Raw genomic sequence first — 16,997 nt, 5'->3', positions numbered from 1 at the left:
TCAACTTAGTTTCATGACAGACTTTAGTTGGCAGGGCTCAGGACCAAGTTTTTGGGAAAGAAGCCCAGGGAAGTCCCAAGCAGAGGAAGATGGTGGGACACTGAACACACATACCAGGTATTTCCCCAGGTCTGGCTCTATATAAGTTGTGAATCGACATGGTTTTAAAAGAAATTAGAAAGAACACATCACATCTTATGTAGTTCTTTGACAATTAAAACAAGAGCAAGATAAATCTCTTTACTCTTTCAGACGTGATTTCCCTAAAATGAAGGAAATCTAAACATATGGCAAGAAGCTTTAAAATCTGTTTCTGTGCGAATGCCATGATAAAAACGGAACCAGTGAGTGTTACGAACCGCCAGGTCACATTCTCTGCAAACAGAAGGAATCTCTTGAATTCATCTTCTCCTTTTGCTGTGGAACTGATTAAATCTGGTTCTGGGAACTCCTCCTCCTGGGCTGGCAATGAATTTTGAAGAAACACTTCTACTTGGTAGGCTTAAATATACTGAAAGGGAGATTAAAAATGAGGTGGTGCAGAAGCTGTTAAATGGTGCCAAAAATCCAGTGACTTTGGATGTTTGAATCCTAGTTCCTCTTCTATGTGACCTTGGCCTAGTCATGTGACCTCTTTAAATGTCGTTTCCTCATCTATTAAGTGAGAATGCTCACTCTCAGTTTATAAAACCCTTATGAGGAGGTGTAGAGAAAATGAAAGTTCCTATGGTCAGGATTCTCACTTGACTCTGGTCAGCTGGCTCACTACACATGTGGGAGCAATACATTGTTATTGATTCTATATAAAGAGCTCCACCCAGTGCTCTGGGCTGCTTGCTGCATGGCTGCAGAAGAGGCTGGAGCACTGGCAGCTCCGAGGACAGAGACTGAAACTGCTGCGGAGGCAGAGAGGCCCAGAAGCAGGGACTGGCTTGCTGCATGCAAACTTGGGATTCTAGCGATTGACCTGCCACCATGGGAATAAAGTTGGGTATAAACCCTTTCACCCCAAGAACGTTCCATTGTCATTATTCAGTCTCACCAAATTAAGAGTGAACTTGCCTGGGGCTGAAACCCATTGGTAAGACAGGAGGCTATCAATAACATCTGCAAAATACCTGGTCATGGCAAGGGCTGAAAAAAACGAGGATAATTAAGTGATGACTACTCAGCCTCTACCTTCAACCTAGTTCATCTGATGGAAATGATAAAGGGGGAGGTGAGCTTCTAGTCGCAGCCTCTAAAAAAGCTGTAAAGTTAGGACAAAGATTCAATTCATGGCCTTGGGAAGGAGAGTTAAAATTCAGCCTGCTGTCATCAGTGAGCACACAGGTTCATTATCAAGATATTTGTTAATCTCCACCACACTGTCCTCTCATTTGGAATTGAAATAAGAGAACTATCTGCCCTTTGAACAATGTATTTAAGCTTTTATTGTGAATGGTCACAGGTCAGGGACTGTAATCTAATCGACAAATAGCCTAGGTGTAAGGAGCATTCATTGGAAGCCTCTTTGTGGACAATAGTTCACAGCAAACAAGTTCAAACCACGAGATGCTTCTTGAAAATCATTCATTTAGTCAAGGTTGAAAGATACAAGAATAGTTAAGTATTTCGCACAAAGGAAATCTTGATGATCCAGTTGAATTGATGCCCATAGAATGCGTAGTCTCCTAAGGGTTTTGCTTTGCTTCTTTAAGAGAGGACCCCACCATCACTGTCACTTCAGCTGGGGGGTCCTTCATGTTGAGGACTTGAACAGGAAGTCCTTGAAAAACAGTAAAAAGAGTGGAGCAAATATAGTTAGTGATACCAAAGCCTAATACTGAAGTAAACTCACACCCAGCAAACTGCCAGCACATTTGGGAGCTTGTGAGAAAAGCAAATTCCTAGGTCTACCCCAGACCTACTAAGTTGGAATCTCTAGAGGTGAGGTGCCAGGATCTGAGGCTTCAGAAATCCTCCAGGCAATGCTGAGCACAGCTGTCCCCAAGAGAGAAATTAATTCCTCTTTTTCTTTGCCGTAGCTATATTTTTGGGTCTTTCTGTTATATTAGCTTAACTTGTATCCCAGGATGACTACTCAGGCATATTGTGACTGGTGTTGTAGATTAAATGTATTATCCTCAGGAATTTGTTCCTAAAGTAGCAGCTAGGTATGGGGACTATAAGGGAACATGGAGTGTTAGGTCTTACTTGCTCTCTTTGGCAAAGCCTCAGTACGCAAATCAAAGATAGTTTATTGTGGGGAAAATGGAAATTCCTATGGCCAGGATCCTCACCTGACCCTAAGCTACTTGATGATGTAATTGGCCTACTGCTAGACTAATGTTTCTAAACCCTAGGCAATGAGCTATTATTGACTGCATCACTATATAAAGAGCTCTTCCCATGGCTCTGGGTGGAGGCAGAGATGGAGGTGGATTACAGACCTGCAGATTGCTGGGTGCAGACATGATTCTAGTGCTCCACCTCTTGCCATGAGAATAAAGCTGGGTATAAACCCTTTTACCCCAAGAACAGTCCGTTGTCATTTCTCAGTCTCACCAAATCCATAGTGAACTAAGGGCTGAAACCCTTACGCAAGACATTTATGAGTAACGCAATCACACATTATAAACCCATGACTAAATGGTAGTAGTGTGGCAACTTGGGAAGATGAGCTAATCTGGGTTTCTGCTAATTCTAAATTTATTGTTTGCTTGTGTGGCTTCTGTTCAAATTAACTAAGACTGAAGAAAGAATGAGTAGTTATCATTTTAAAATACATCTTTATTCCCACATAGTACTCTTTACCTGCCAAGATGAGAAAAACGCTTTTCAACCAGACCAGGGCTTATTACACTTTTCAAGATTGTCTGGCAATTCAGGTTCCCCAACTGCCAGATCAACCATTTGTTTCTAATAAAGGAATTACTGATATTCTCAGACCCCTTAGTACCTGCTCTGGGCCAAGTTGTTTCAACCAGGTGCTAATGATGCCAGTGCCTGGGGTTCAATTCCCACACAGACTAATTAGCTTTGCTTTCTTTTCTCCAGGATCCAGGCTGCACTATTGAGGGTCACCGGCCTGCCTGAAGATGCTGCCATCCAGCCTGCAATATGAGCCATGGGTCATAAAAGGAGCCAGCTGAGGGTGGGGGAAATAATCTGTGGAAGCCCCCTAGGGCTCAACATTGAATCAGAGCAGCTAGCTCAAGGGAATGGGAGTAAAGCAACAAGGAAAAGAAGAATTGTGTAACCCAAGAAGATCAAGGACCTGGATGCAGCAGGGGGGTTAGTCAGTGGTGGGGATGGGAGTAGTAGTATTGGGGGTGGAGGTGGTATTACTCTGCTCCTTTGTAGAAATTGTCAAGGCAAGCAAAGGATTTTAAGTTATTCTCGATTGCCTGTTGCTTTCCTTATGTTTGGGGTTTCCTTTGTTGCATTTCACATATTAAGAAATAAAAACCTTTCTATTCTCTGTACTGATTTGATGGGACAGTGGGAGCTTTCCCTTAAAAGCAAAGGCAAATTTGCACATTTCCTTCCTTCCCATAACACCCCCTGCAGTGCTTTCACCAGTTCTCTTTCCTCACACTCACCACACAAGAGGGAAAACTTAAGGTTGCCAAGGACAACACACCGTGTCCCAGTTACACAAGGAACCCAAAGGCAAACTTCAACCTCAGGACAATTCACAGCCACATCCGGGATTACAGATGAGGCCATGGAGTTGACCTGAACAGTTTCGTGTTATAGACGCCATAGGGTAAAAGTTCCATTAATTTTCTGTGACAAAGGGTACAGTTAAAAGATTAAGGTTGACCTTGAAAATGATTGGCCGTAATTGCTAATACAATTCTGGCACTTGTTTGCTACATAGTAGTCTAGATTCATAGGATATTTACACACATCTTCTCCAAATGAAGGAAATATCTTTGTCATCAAAACATAGGAAGATGCTCTGAGTTTCTAACTACAGCTCTGGGAGATTTGGCAGCAGGACTTGATGTTTTATTACTAAAATGGGAGAGGAGAGCATATGTGGATAGTTTTTAATTTTAAGAAAACTCCTTCAGCCTCTAAAGATTCCTGCTGCTAATTTTGGCAATGCGCAGCCAAGTTATTAAACTTCTTTCTAACACTGAGAGATATATGGATTTCTAATAGAAACTATGCTCTTGGTACTCCTTCTTTGTGAATTAGGTCATTGTAAGATGTTTTCGATTTTCCTATCAACATGCTTTCACTGAGGCAGAATTTCCAAAGCAAGAGGAGTGATACTGTGTTGGTCTATGCAAAACTAAACTAACTGTTGAATTTTTTTTCATATCACTAGGAAATATATCCAAAAGAGTGGTAGCCATGTGTGCAATAGCTTATTATTTGACTTGAGGTGCAATGAAATGGATGGGCTTTCTAAACTTAGAGAAAGAAGTAAAAAGCATACAAAAAGTAGAAAAGCAAGACCTAATTATCAAAAGATGGCTTTTTTTCCAGGTCATGCTGATAAATGCTCTCCCCTTGAAGCAGGTGCTCTCTGTGACATCTTATACCACTGCCGCTCAGAGACCCTTTGTCAAGCTGTTTTTTTATAACTTCCTTTGAACTTACAGAATATTCTTCTGAATAAGGCAAGACATTCTCCATTCTTGAGGAAGGAGCTGAATTTTTCAAAAATTTCAAAGGTAGATCCAGGTCAGGGGGAATAAAGCAACTCAACATGGATATTGCTGTTTGGTTCAAATCAGAATGAGCTCTGAGGGGAAGTCTATTTCACTGTTTGCAAAATTATTTTACAGGGTTTTGTGGCCCTGATGGTGTTACTCTTCAGAAAAAGGAAAAGGAACCACTGTTGGACATCCACCCCCAGGAAGTCCAGCAAAGCACTTGACCAAGGAAAGTCCCCCGCCAGTGGCTGAGGAGTCAATCAGGAATCCCCAGCAAAGAAGGGAGCTGGTCATGTAACACAGCTGACACCTCTAATACAAGTGGGGACAGAGAATCACTCAGGGCCTTGTAAAAGTTGGCATTTATTTCCATATTGGTTGATTTGATCCAGATGTTCTTTTTGAATAAAGGCTTCTAGGGCCTTTCTCTCTAGGCCTTTCACGCAGCAAATGAACTTTTAGTTGGTGTTTAGCATAGAGAAGCCCAGAGTGGACCACAGGGCAGTGAAACATCGTGTCTCTCCAGAGCTGGTTGAGGTTTGGTGAAACCAGCTCTGAGCCTCTGTAAAGGGCTGCCAGTCAAAGAGTTCACCACCAAGAAAGAGTGAAGTAGCCCGCTCCCCAAGCTCTGTGAGTGAAATGCAATGTTATTGGTTCTCAGAAAGGGCGAGAAGCAAGGCTGTGGCTCCAACCGGCATCCTTCATAGTTAAGGTCAGTGAGGACTGTTGCCCAGAGGAGGCCCCACATGGTAGCAGCCTGTCTAAGGCTGCCAGCCTGGGCTCTTCCCCTTGTTTCACCAGAGAAAAGCTGTGTGATTAGCCTCAGTTTCTTCACATCTAACATGGAGAGAACAAGAGAATCTTCCTGACTCTTTCTCCTAAGACTGCTGTGAGCATTAACAGAGAAAATAGAGGTGCACTACTTTGCCCAGGGCTTGGATAATAGTAAATAATAAAACTAGGTATCATTAAAATTAGTGCTCTTGCAATTATTGTCTTTGCCTTGCATCATAAACTTCATGGAAACTTCTCAAAAGTTCATGAGAATCACTTCACTTTCAGTTGGCTTGCTTTCTTCCTATAAATTTAATTCTCTCCTTTAGCTCATTTGCTGTCTTTGTATCTAAACAATGCTAGTGTGATATAATTATGTTTTCCTATCTCCTGCAAGACCATGTACAAATGAATCAGTTGACCTTAGATATGTTCACTAAGTTTTGAAATATCAGGATGAGACCAGAACTAGGAAATCTTGGAACAAATATGAAGAAATACTATTCTGCATAAAAGGTAGCAATCAAGAGTGCTCTCTTCTAGAAACATCTATGACTAGGCCCTTCCACTAGAGTTCATCAAAATAAACTTTTCTGTAGAACCACAGGAATTTACTCAAATAATCTATGGCTTTGCTGTCAGAATATCCTGGTCGGGCCTGGCAGATTAAAAAATAAATCCCATCAATGCACAGTTGCTAAGAAATACCATTATTAATAAAACTCTTAAATTGGAGTTTTGGAACCAATACCTTTCTGATGTGCTAAGAGGAAAAATAATTTATTAATGTTGAAAAAAGAGCATGGAAAGTGTGCACTCATTTTCTTAGCATACATGGGTGTCAGCCTACTGTAATTGGTTGTATCATTAACAATTTTACCCTTCCCTCCTCAAACTTCCCCTCCTCCCGACACCTCCAACCCTGCTTCCCCATGCATGTTACACCACCTACATCTTTAAAGTTGCTGCTGTCCTCGGAATTCCAAGTCGACTGGTGGACGCCCAGGGGCTCGCTTTGAGGTGACTGCTGGATTCTAGCCCCCTTTGCTTCTAAGAGGCGTAGCAAACTCCTTGCAGTTTCTTCCCACCGAACATATCCCTGCAACTGCTGCTTCCGTCTCCCTCCTTCATGAGCATATGGGGACTCTCCTGTGCTCTTTTTCCCCATTAAGTGCCCTGTAAAAACAAAAACAAAACCAGAATGCCACAAATTTAACCCAAGGGAATGAATGAGCATGAAATGTAGAAGGACACTAATTACGTCTTCAATGCTTCCTCCTAAATACAGAATAAATAGCATTTTATTATTAGGAGTGCGTTCATAAAGGATTGACAAATTTGCTCCCTGTTCAAAATGTGCTGTGAGATGGACAGAATTCATGACTGCAAGTCAGGAGCCTTGGGTCTGGTCCCAGCACCTCTGCCAACTAGCTGGGTGGCCTCTGCCAAGTTACTGAGCATCCCCAGGCTTCAGTTCTCTCAACTGTAAAATGAACAGGTTGGACTAGATGAAACCTACGGAATCTTCCGTGTCTAAAATTCTATCACCAGTTCTGGGTGCAGCAAATTCTATTCCCAACTGAATTATGGAGTTTAAATGTCTTCCCCAGTCAGTTCTGCATTGCAACTGAAAAGTCTTGATGCTTTTCTTTGTGTGATTGAAAAGGGGTTGCTTTCCTCTTATCTGTAATACAAGTGTACCAAAGGAATTTTTCATTTAAAGTTTCTCAGTATTTTAGCCAAGACTGAATTGAAGAAACGGCACCTAGAAATTACAGTTTGCTAAGCACATAATGAAAAACAAGTTGAAAACAAGTTCTGACCAACATTTCTCAGCCACATAAATGCAGAATTTTCTGCTGAATATCGAAAATGGTCAGTGAAAGTCTATCAATGGCTCTAGGGATGTGCATCTGCCATATAAATAAATAAAAATTGCTATACAGGAGGCCAAGCCACTAAAAAATATGGAAATCCATGTATGCAAGTGGGAATAGCCATAGTGCCAGAAGTGGGTGTGAAATTCAAGGTCTGCATTCTTAACTCTTTAGCCATTGCTAATAATGATACTCACATGATCTTATTTACTTTCTTTAGCTGATATTACCCAATTACCTATAATTGGGTTTTATAGTACCTTCAGATTTCCAATACTAATAAAACGATGGTGTTTTTTATTTAAAGCTCACAAGGAAAGAGCTCTTTGTAGTTCTAACATCATCTGGCATTAGAAGTATTTAAGGCAACCATCATGGGAATAATTTTTGACAGACTTTGGTCACTTAAAATGGAAAGAGTCCCCTTCTCAGCAGCTCTATCCACCGACAGAGCAGCCCTCACCATGCTTTTACTGCTGGCATGTGTTTACAGGATGTTTAAAAGAGGATTATTTCATTTGATCCACATCATAACAAGTGTGATGAAAATGAGTCTTGCCAAAGGTCACCCACATGCAAGCAAAGATTCTACAATTAAAATCAGCCCACAGTCCAGACTCTACTTTATTATACTGCTTTGAAGTGGCTTTGAACTTCCTATGAATACAGACAGTTAGCAATCATCCAGGGTCTAGCATTAAGGATAAGGTCTACAAAAGGCTTTTTAATGTTAGAAAGAAGAATAGGGACCAAATATCAGTAGATCATGACTCATTATGTGAGTCAGGCCAATTAATTCTGTGAGCACTCAAGAGCCTTAAAATGAGGTTTTATTGTATCGCAGTATGAGCATTGGCCCAGTTTCTCATGACATGACACTTTACACGACGTCAGGATCCTACTGAGGACACTGTTCCAACTGAAGGATCAGGATCCCAAATGATGGGCTCCTCACTTATTTGCTTGACCAACTTGGTGTCCACATGTCCATTAAATAGCCTTGCATTTAGCCAGAACAGTGAATGTGCTGCACAACTTCCCAGGAAGCAGCCAAGCACTTGGCTTTATTGACATGGAGGAAATTGAATCATGATAATGGGAGAGCAGGATTAGAACCTGATGCTCCGGTAATGACCTCGGGCACTCTTGCTCTCTCTCATTGCCTATCATCTAGTCAGGATGCTAGAAATGAGGAAGGTGTTATTGCCAGTGAAGCAGAAGGGCAATGGAGATGTTCTTACAGTAAGAACTTCATTTTCGTCTGCCTGAATAATTTTGTGGACTTTTCTAAAATGGGAGGATAAAACAGCCCTCCTTCCTGTGATTGATTTAACATAAATCCCTGTGACAATATGCTGTATTTCAGAGTTTCCTTATTTGGTGGGTGGGTGTTCAGATTCCCACCCCTAGATTCACAGTCTGGTAATTGAAAGCTCATCATCTGTAACATCCCAGGGAAGCACATGTTCCCTGGGTCCTATTTCACTTTTGAGTTGGCTACTGTTAACCAAATAATCATCTCCATAGCAACATGGACGATATGCCCACTTCCACCTCTTCGCCCATCATCATTTGTTATGTGTCCATATCATAATAATGGAGATCTCAGCATAGACAAAAGACAGGCCCTTGAAAAAAAACAAAACCTTGTCCACAGGGGGAAAAAAAGCTTTTGTCCTTTTAATCGCTTAAAAATACTAATAAAACAGCAGGTTTGAAATACAAATTAATTTTCTTGAACTCAAAACTTGAAGATCACCCTTCTTTGGAAAATATCCATTAAGACATAAAGTGTTGAATACTTCTAAGAGCTAGTTTCTAGATATGATATTTTATATTTCACAGTTTCTAGGGCAGGACCACTGTGTAAAGCCATTCTGTGGCTGAACACTGGTGTTTCAGAATTCAACCTTCCAGGACACACTTCACATCGAAGTTAGAGCTACCTCTAGGAGCATTTCCTGGGATCACAGCAGATAATCACCAGTAACACTGTTGACCTATATGTTCATTGGGTAAACAAAACATTTTCATGAACATTGAGCCAGAAAATAATTTGTTTTCAGTCTGTTGACTTGTTTCCCATTGCCACACCATGCTTCTCTCAACTGGAAGAGGCAATTCACGAATCTGCAGATCTGTGCTGACAGCTTCCTCCTGGACAGCAATATACACCTTTAGTCTGATATAATTAAAACTAAACTGCAGGTCTTCAGTGATTGAGGACAGGCATTTGCTTAGGATAGTAGACTGAAAATCTAACAACGTCATTCATGCTTGTGAATGCTCACCTTCCAACAGAGGGCATGTCTACCCAAACCAAACTTTTCCTCAGCCCAAACGTCATTTTAGACCCAAAAGTGATTTTCTACTTCACCTCTCTCTGCCCTTTGTTCTTCATCAACTCTGCACAGCCAGCTGAGAGAGAAAAAGGAAAAAGGGTGCCTTTGAGAGCAATAGGAAAATAAGAAAATTTGGGGTTGCTAATGGTCGGTATACTTTCTGGTTAGGAACACTCATGTGCCACCATGAAGAATGATCAAGTGCTGGACACCCTCAATATCTGGGAACAGATGTGCTCCAGAACTACAGCAACCAGGGTGGGCTTGTATCAGAAATAACATGATTCCAGCTTCCCAACTGCTTCTCTTGTCCTGCTTTTGGCCTGTAAGGACTACCTAATAATAATCCTTTTTAGTTCAAAAAAACAGACGAGCAAAAAAGGTTGGAAATTTGGAAGCTTCATTCCATCTTCTAAACGCCACTGGCTGGTGGCTGGACAGGACAATGGCACCTTGATCTAAGCTCACAAAAGCCCTTTTTAAGGATTGATTCTAGGTTTGGATTCTTTAATAGCTTTTTGATAACCTTCTCTCTTGAAGGGCAGGGGTTTTCATGTATGTCCATCCCAACCTCTCCTCTCCAAACCAGGCTCCTGGGCTGCCCCCGTGCCCCTCAGAGATCACAAATACTTCCATCTTTTGGGCTGCCAAGACTTGGCAAATGACACTTTTAACCCCGAGTTCTGGATTTCTCTGACAGGTATACACAACACAGAGGAGCTGGGGACATGGCAGTTCCGGCCTCACCCCCATCCATGAATTCGTCCTGACAGAACGCGGATAATCTCTGAATCGGCTCTGAATTAGCTAAGTATCTTTCCAAAAACCCTCCCCCACTCCTAGCTGGACGACGAAGGAAGTAGTGAGACAAGCACGCACCGCCACCGCCGCACCTTAATCTTTTTAGGGATCGACCGGCTTCCCGGGAACTGTTGTGATTGTCGTACTTGTCTAATACGGGGAGGTTTCTGAAAAAGTTGGACGCTTTGCATTTGCCAGAAACTACGCTTGGCGCCGCGCACAGTCCTGGGTTGCGCGGCCGCTACCTGTAACTCAGTTGCGGGAAAGCTGTGGATGCTCTGGGGTTCCGGCGCCGGGACCTGCCACCCTCCAAGCGCGCGCCCCGAGAGCAAGACTGCGGACAGGGGAACGGGGGAAAGGGCTGGGGAGAGGCGAGGTCGCACGTCTAGGGAGGCGGAGAGAAGCGAGGGCTCAGTGATTAGCGGCCGGGATCAGCGTGGAGAGCGGGCGCGGTTCCCGGGGCGCCGGGCCTGCGGGATGGAAAGCGGGGGGGCTGGGCACTAAGGGCAGGGAAAGGAAATCGCTGCAATGGAAGGACAAGGGTTGAAGAGATTCGGGAGAACGCCAGGCAGGCGGGATTCAGGCACTGCTCGCTGAACAGATTTGAAACCCAGGGCGGGCGCGCGGCGGCCCGACTCCCACACCTGTGGCTTTGCCGGGCGCCACTGCGCAGCCCGGGGGCAGCTCCCCGCGCTCGGAGTCCAGGCCGCCCGGTGGGCCAGGGCTCCGAGACGCGCCCGCCCACGCGGCCTTCCGAAATTGTTCTAGGAGAGAACCGGGCCAGGGTGTTGAGATAAGGGGGATAAAGGGTGTCGGGCAGGTGCGGAGGGAAGGTGGGGCTTTTTGGAGAGCTGCGCGCTGGCTAGGGCGCCCTGGGGAAAAGGGAAGGGCGCGGGAAAGGACCAAGGGACCAGCCCGAGGCTGCTAGGAAACCGACGGCTTCCCCACGAAGGGTGGGGTGGAGTTTTGGGACAGCGGCTCGGGGTTTGGGTAGAGAGGTCAGAGCAAGCCCAGCCCCCAACCCTGAGCTCGGACAGGCCCAGAAACGCTGAGATGGGGAGACGGGTCCCCCGCGGCCGGCCGGTCCCGCCGAAGACCAGAGTGCGCAGGACACTCACCCACCGCCCAGTGGTTGCCGCGTGGGTACATCTTGTCCAGCACGGTCCCTCCGCCCGCCAGCACCGGGGCGGCAGGCCCCAGGGACGCCTGGCAGAGGACCAGCGCCAGCAGGACCAGCGGGAGCTCCCGGGCGCGCATGGTGCGGGCTGGGAGCCCTTGGAACGCGCGGCGAGGCCGGGCGGAGGGTGCGCTCTCCGCGCGCGCAGGAGCGACGGGAGGATCGGGCCCTCCGAGGAGCTCGGCCGCCGCCCGCGCCACTGCGGCAGCCTCCTCGAGGCCGCGACTTTATACGGCAGCCCGGGCGGGGGGGCCGGGGGCTGCTCCACCGCGGCCCCGAGCGCTCTGACGTCTCCCTGTAGCGAGCCGGGGCGCTGGAGCAGCCGTCTCTGAAAACCACCTATCTTCCCGCCGACTGATGAATAGGCTGAGGCGACACGGACCCCCTTCCTTTCCCTTGCAGCCCGGTCCGCATTCCCCCCTTGCATTACTTCTTACAGTCCTCGACGCTTCTGCCCCAGTACAGTTTAGCGAGCTCCTACCTCCCCTCCTCACCGGGCGCCTCCCACGTTGGCTGCCTGCTGACCCTGCACGCCAGAGCAGTGACCCCGCGGCCTGACCGCAGCAGGCAGGGGCTGGGGTAGAGAGGGGTGGGCACAAAGGCGGGTGCCTTAGGCTGTGCTGTGCTGGAGGGGTTGGAACGGGGATAGCAAGGGATGCCTGATTCTCCAGTTCTTGTCCGCTCCATGGACCACCTCCCTCCTCGCGGTACCGGTCCGCAGGCCTCCGGACCCTTACAGGTCCCCCTGTCCCCCTTCTCAGCACCATCACCTGCGTTTCCACTAATGCCCCTGCCCATTTGTATAGAGAGATGGAGGACAGAGCAGGAGAAATACACTGTATGAACAGAGCTAACAATAGTTGTTGTTTTTTTTGTCTACCTGGCCCCTTTCATATGGATATTGTTTCCATATGATAGATGAAGAAGTTTTTATGCCGATTTTCCTAAGCTGCAACTACCAGAAAGCTCAAACCGTCCCTAAACTGTTGCTCACACACCTTTCCAGGGTTGCTCAAGTTTCCTCTGCTCCTGTTCTCACTGGCTCGACTCCAGAGCTTCTCAATGCGATGGACACAAAGGGGATGTAGTGTTTATCTCTTCTGCTCATATTTCGTTGGTAAAAATGCAGCCACATGGTCACGGGTAATGGCAAGAGCCACCAGGAGATGTAGCCGTGGAGAGTCAGTCAGGTGCCCGGCCCTGGCCGCACCCCTGTGCGAGGAGCCGGTGCAGCGAGATGGAAGCTGGTAAACTGCCACAACCTGCTGCTTGTGCCTAAGGTGTGTGAGGAAACTTAACAGATTTATTGAACAAAGTAAAACTAAATTCGACAGGGCTGGTAAGCAGGAGAATCTCTTTATGGGGAGGAAAGACCAGCTCTCAAGCCCAACTTCTCTGCCTCAAAGATCTACATCCCTTAGCAATCTCTTCCTGACTACCACGTCAGCTCTGTACCTCTTATCAGTGTGTATGTACCCTCTTATCACTGTAGCCTAATTAGGATACCCCTTCATTGCATTCCTCAGTTAGGGGCATTTAATCCAATCTTTCTAAATTGATCTTACCATTTAGTTACTTCTACAGAAATTTATGTACCAGCCATGACTTTACAGGGGCATTTATTTTTCATATGTGTGCAGGTGGACTGGGGTGACTCTGCTGATCCCCATATCAGCTCTGCTGGTCTTGGCTCTGGGCCAGGGTTGGTCTAAGTCTTCCCCATGTGTCTTTCACTCTGCTGGGACCAGTGAGCTACTGGGAATATGTTCTCCTGGCCATGGCAGAGACACAACACACAAGGTCTCTAAATGCCTAGACTTAGAACCCACAGGTTGTCATTTCTCCCTCAGGCCATTGGCCACAGCGAGTCATGTGGCCAGGCCCAAAGACAAGGCGTGGGGAAACAATTCTCCTGATGTTACTGTGGTATGGATATAGATGCAGGGAAGGTAAACAAGGGGACGAATTCTTCAATCTGTCACAGTACAGAGAGCAGAGGGAAAACAGAAACCAAGAGTAATATCCAGCAAAATTGTCTAGCCAACAGGATGGTGTTTATTCACCTTTGGCTTTGAATCCCTGTGGGAGACTTCCAGGGCACACCCCCATGTGCTCTTCTCTCTGTTCCCAGGTGCCATTTTCCAGAAAATTACATGGTGATTGCCCCCAGTGGGCTCTCTACTCCCCAGGGCATGAAATAGAATTGTAAGGAATTCAGGTCAGTTTATAACTTGTGACATTGTCTTCCATAGACAATGGCCCTGTGATGTGATTTTAAATGTGTTTCCCCAAAGGCTTGGAAGGTCTGGGCTAACCAGGCCCATTTGTGTGCTGGAAAGAAAAACCCTTTTAATCAACTCAGACAAGGTGAGATTTGTTGTAAAAACACAAGACTTTCAGGAAATTCAAAGATAGGAACTGTATGGCTCATTTGGGTCTCATAGGAGCTAGGATTGACCTGGATCCCCCCTAGAGCCACTCCCCAGAAGCCCCCATTTCCTCTTCTCCACATCTGCTCCATTCTTCACTCTGTAGACTGATTCTCTTGTCCACCCATGGCATTTCTGTTTCCACACAACTTCTACCTGCCACTATATCCACCAAGCACCATCTGTAATGGGACAACTTTTCATATGTCCCCCTGTCTTCCACCTCTACCAGAAACTGCCCCATCTCTCAGTTTCCTAATTCCTGATTTCCAAGAGAGAAACATGATTGCCCCAGCTCATTATTTTGATCCAGCCACACAGGTTATAGACTTCCCAGCAGCTTATAGACAAGTAAGTCCAGAATGTCCAATGACTCTTGTCAGGGGCTAGGAACACATGATGACAGATGTGGCAATGTCCACTCCATGGGGCTCTGGGCAGGGCAGTGTTCTCTGAAAAGAAGGTACGGGCAGGGCCTGTCCCCAGATGTCTAATAGACAATGGTCCTTCTCCCCAGATTCTCAGGCACATGTCCTCTTGTGCCTGACATTTCTTGATTTGTGCTATTTCCTTGTAGCTCAGTGACTCCAGACATTTCATTACTAAGGGCATTTTTAATTATTTCTCCCTGGAGTTCAGGTTCTGATGGGCTTTTTACTGTGAAACAGGCCACATTGCTTAGATTTCCCATTTTCACTCGCCAAAGGCAAATAAACTGTCCGTCAGAGTTTCTACCCAGGTTGAAATAAACAGTAATACCAGAGTCAATGTAATTTCAACTTAAATCAAAGAGACAGGGCATTTTAGTTCATTGGGGTGAATGTATATTTGAAATATGGAAACTAGCGTGTGCATCTATCATTGCCCTAAAGGGAGTCCAGATTGGGAGTCTCTGCTTAAGGTTTAGGGGTTATTTTTGCTATGGTTAGTCATTTGTACTCTGGTGCCTACCAAGGCTTTGAGGAAGCAGGCTGGGAAGGGAAATGGGGGCCAAGAGGGCAGTGGTGTCATGCCTGTGGGTTCCAGTTGTACTTCAGCTACTTAGAAGCTGCTGTGTGACCTTAGACCAAATCATCTGCCTCTCGGATTCTTCATCTATAAATTGAGTGGATAATCCCTCCCTCCCTAGGATGTTAGGAGGATTAAATGAGGTCAGATGTATATACTGACTGGCAGCTACTTATTTATTTTAAATGCCGATAATGGAGAACTATAAATAGAGCAAGCTAACTTTGATCTTAGGCTGTGAGTTCCAAGATGGCATCGTGTCCTTGTACGGTACCTAATGCAATGGCACATGCTATTCGGATTCCCGAGGAGGTAATCATACAAATAGCAGCTGCCTCTTGGTGCTGTGCCTGTATCAGGTGCTGTGCATGGCTCTAGGTGCATTTACTTGTGTAATCATCACAGATGTCCTGTGGCACAGATACTATTTGTCCCATTTTACAAATGAGGAAACTGAGGCTCAGAAGGGTTAAATAACTTGCCCAATGACCAGATGGTACTTGGCAGAGCCAAGAGTCAACCTCAAGTCCGTCTGATTCTCAAGCTCTGAGAGTGGTGAGTCTGGTTAGAGTGGATTTATTTATAGTTCTAAGACTTCTCTGGGGTTTGATAAATTTCACCACCCTGAAGTCATAAGGAGTATATTAAATAAAATTACTTAGAAGAGATATCAGGGGTCATTTTTAGAGGCCTTGGGGTGAAATCTTACCCCAAGGTCATTTTTAGAGGCCTTGGGGTGAAATCTGTAGATGCCTCTATTTGCTTGTTTTCAGCTGTTTTCCACCCCCACCCCACCCCGCCTCTACATTTGTGCACATAGCTTTCCAACTTGTATGTGGAAGTAGGCGAAAGTGGTGGGAACATAAAAATTTGCTTTTTGGAGAATAACAGGCTCATAGTTTTGGCTACAGCAGGGATAGCCAGAGTCCCAAAATATAGCCCACAATGTCTGAAAGTGAAAATATATTTCTGAAGACTTGTCTACTTGAACATCTTACTGTGTGATCCTCCTTGAAATCTGGACATTCCTGGCATTTCACTGATTACCTTCCATGGCCTGTTACTGGACAGATCAGAGGGGGCCATTGCCCCAGACTCTAGCCTTAGAGTTGATCCACTCCAGGGCTTCTTGCCCTCGGCAATGTGCATGCTTTTGGGCCAGCTAATTCTTTTTGTTGTGGGGGGCTGGCCCGGGCCTTGTTGGGTGTTTGGCAGCATCCCTGGCTTCTACCCACTAGATGCAAGTAGCACCCCTCAGTTGTGACAAGCAAAATGTCCACAGATGTGGCGAGAATCCCCTGGGTGGGGGATGATCACCCCCTGCTTAGGACCTCTGGTCTACCTGAGCTGCTCATCCTCCTTAGCCACCTCCCTGCCAGGGGCTCCTCAGGCTCGCATTGAACATCTCCGGAGAACTCACTCGTTCTTGCCTCTGGAGAACACTGACATTGGGAAGCTCTTCCTCACGGTGAACCTGCATGTGTCCCTCTAGCTTTCCCGCATCATGTGGTCCTACTCCCTCAAGTGTTTACTGACCCCCTTGTGCCTGCCCTGATTCTTGTCTACACTGGGTATTCCCTGTGCCTCAACACTTCCCCAAATGCAGTGACTGTTCCTCCCCCCAACTCCTGACCCGTCTGAACACCCTCCAGTGTGACTACGTCCCCTTGAAAGTTGAGAAAGTGAGACACAGGTGCTGAGGGTGACCACAACATAATCACTTCCTTGGATCACCTCCAAGGGGAGCTGTGCATTGACCAAGGGATCTGGGAGCAAGAGACACTATTTTCCAGAACTTTCCACAGGTATTTGCCTCTGTCACTTGGCCTCAAAGAAATGCTGCCTGCTCCAGGTCAACCCTGCCTGGGAGGCTGAGAGATATCTAAATAAATATCTTCAGATGCTGTCCCCACCCCTCAGACTGCATAAAGGGGAAC

At 45.9% G+C, this 16,997-nt stretch overlaps 1 protein-coding gene across 1 annotated transcript; it reads right to left on the bottom strand.

Moving 5' to 3' along the window:
- Window positions 1–1,203: 1,203 nt before the first annotated feature.
- GRP (gastrin releasing peptide) lies at window positions 1,204–11,822 on the bottom strand. Its single transcript, XM_036876767.2, has 3 exons — window positions 11,565–11,822; window positions 6,379–6,602; window positions 1,204–1,768 (listed from the first exon to the last, which is right to left on the bottom strand). Exons 1-3 carry the CDS (start codon window positions 11,701–11,703, stop codon window positions 1,742–1,744), a joined length of 390 nt encoding a protein of 129 aa, XP_036732662.2. The 5' UTR covers window positions 11,704–11,822; the 3' UTR covers window positions 1,204–1,741.
- Between the last annotated feature and the right edge of the window lie 5,175 nt (window positions 11,823–16,997).

The sequence above is a fragment of the Manis pentadactyla genome, chromosome 6 (genome assembly GCF_030020395.1).
Source record: "Manis pentadactyla isolate mManPen7 chromosome 6, mManPen7.hap1, whole genome shotgun sequence".
NCBI classification, from domain to species: domain Eukaryota; kingdom Metazoa; phylum Chordata; class Mammalia; order Pholidota; family Manidae; genus Manis; species Manis pentadactyla.
This window is presented reverse-complemented; position numbering and strand designations above follow the sequence as displayed.

What these genes read in the sequence shown, in the direction of transcription:
- GRP (XM_036876767.2), bottom strand. Translation starts at nt 11,703, where the DNA reads ATGCGCGCCCGGGAGCTCCCGCTGGTCCTGCTGGCGCTGGTCCTCTGC. An exon ending in CGGCAACCACTGGGCGGTGG is followed by an intron (nt 6,603 to 11,564) that starts GTGAGTGTCCTG and finishes TTGTTTTTACAG; the next exon opens with GGCACTTAATGGGGAAAAAG. An exon ending in ACAGCAGCAACTTTAAAGAT is followed by an intron (nt 1,769 to 6,378) that starts GTAGGTGGTGTA and finishes CTGTTTTTCAAG; the next exon opens with GACTTCCTGTTCAAGTCCTC.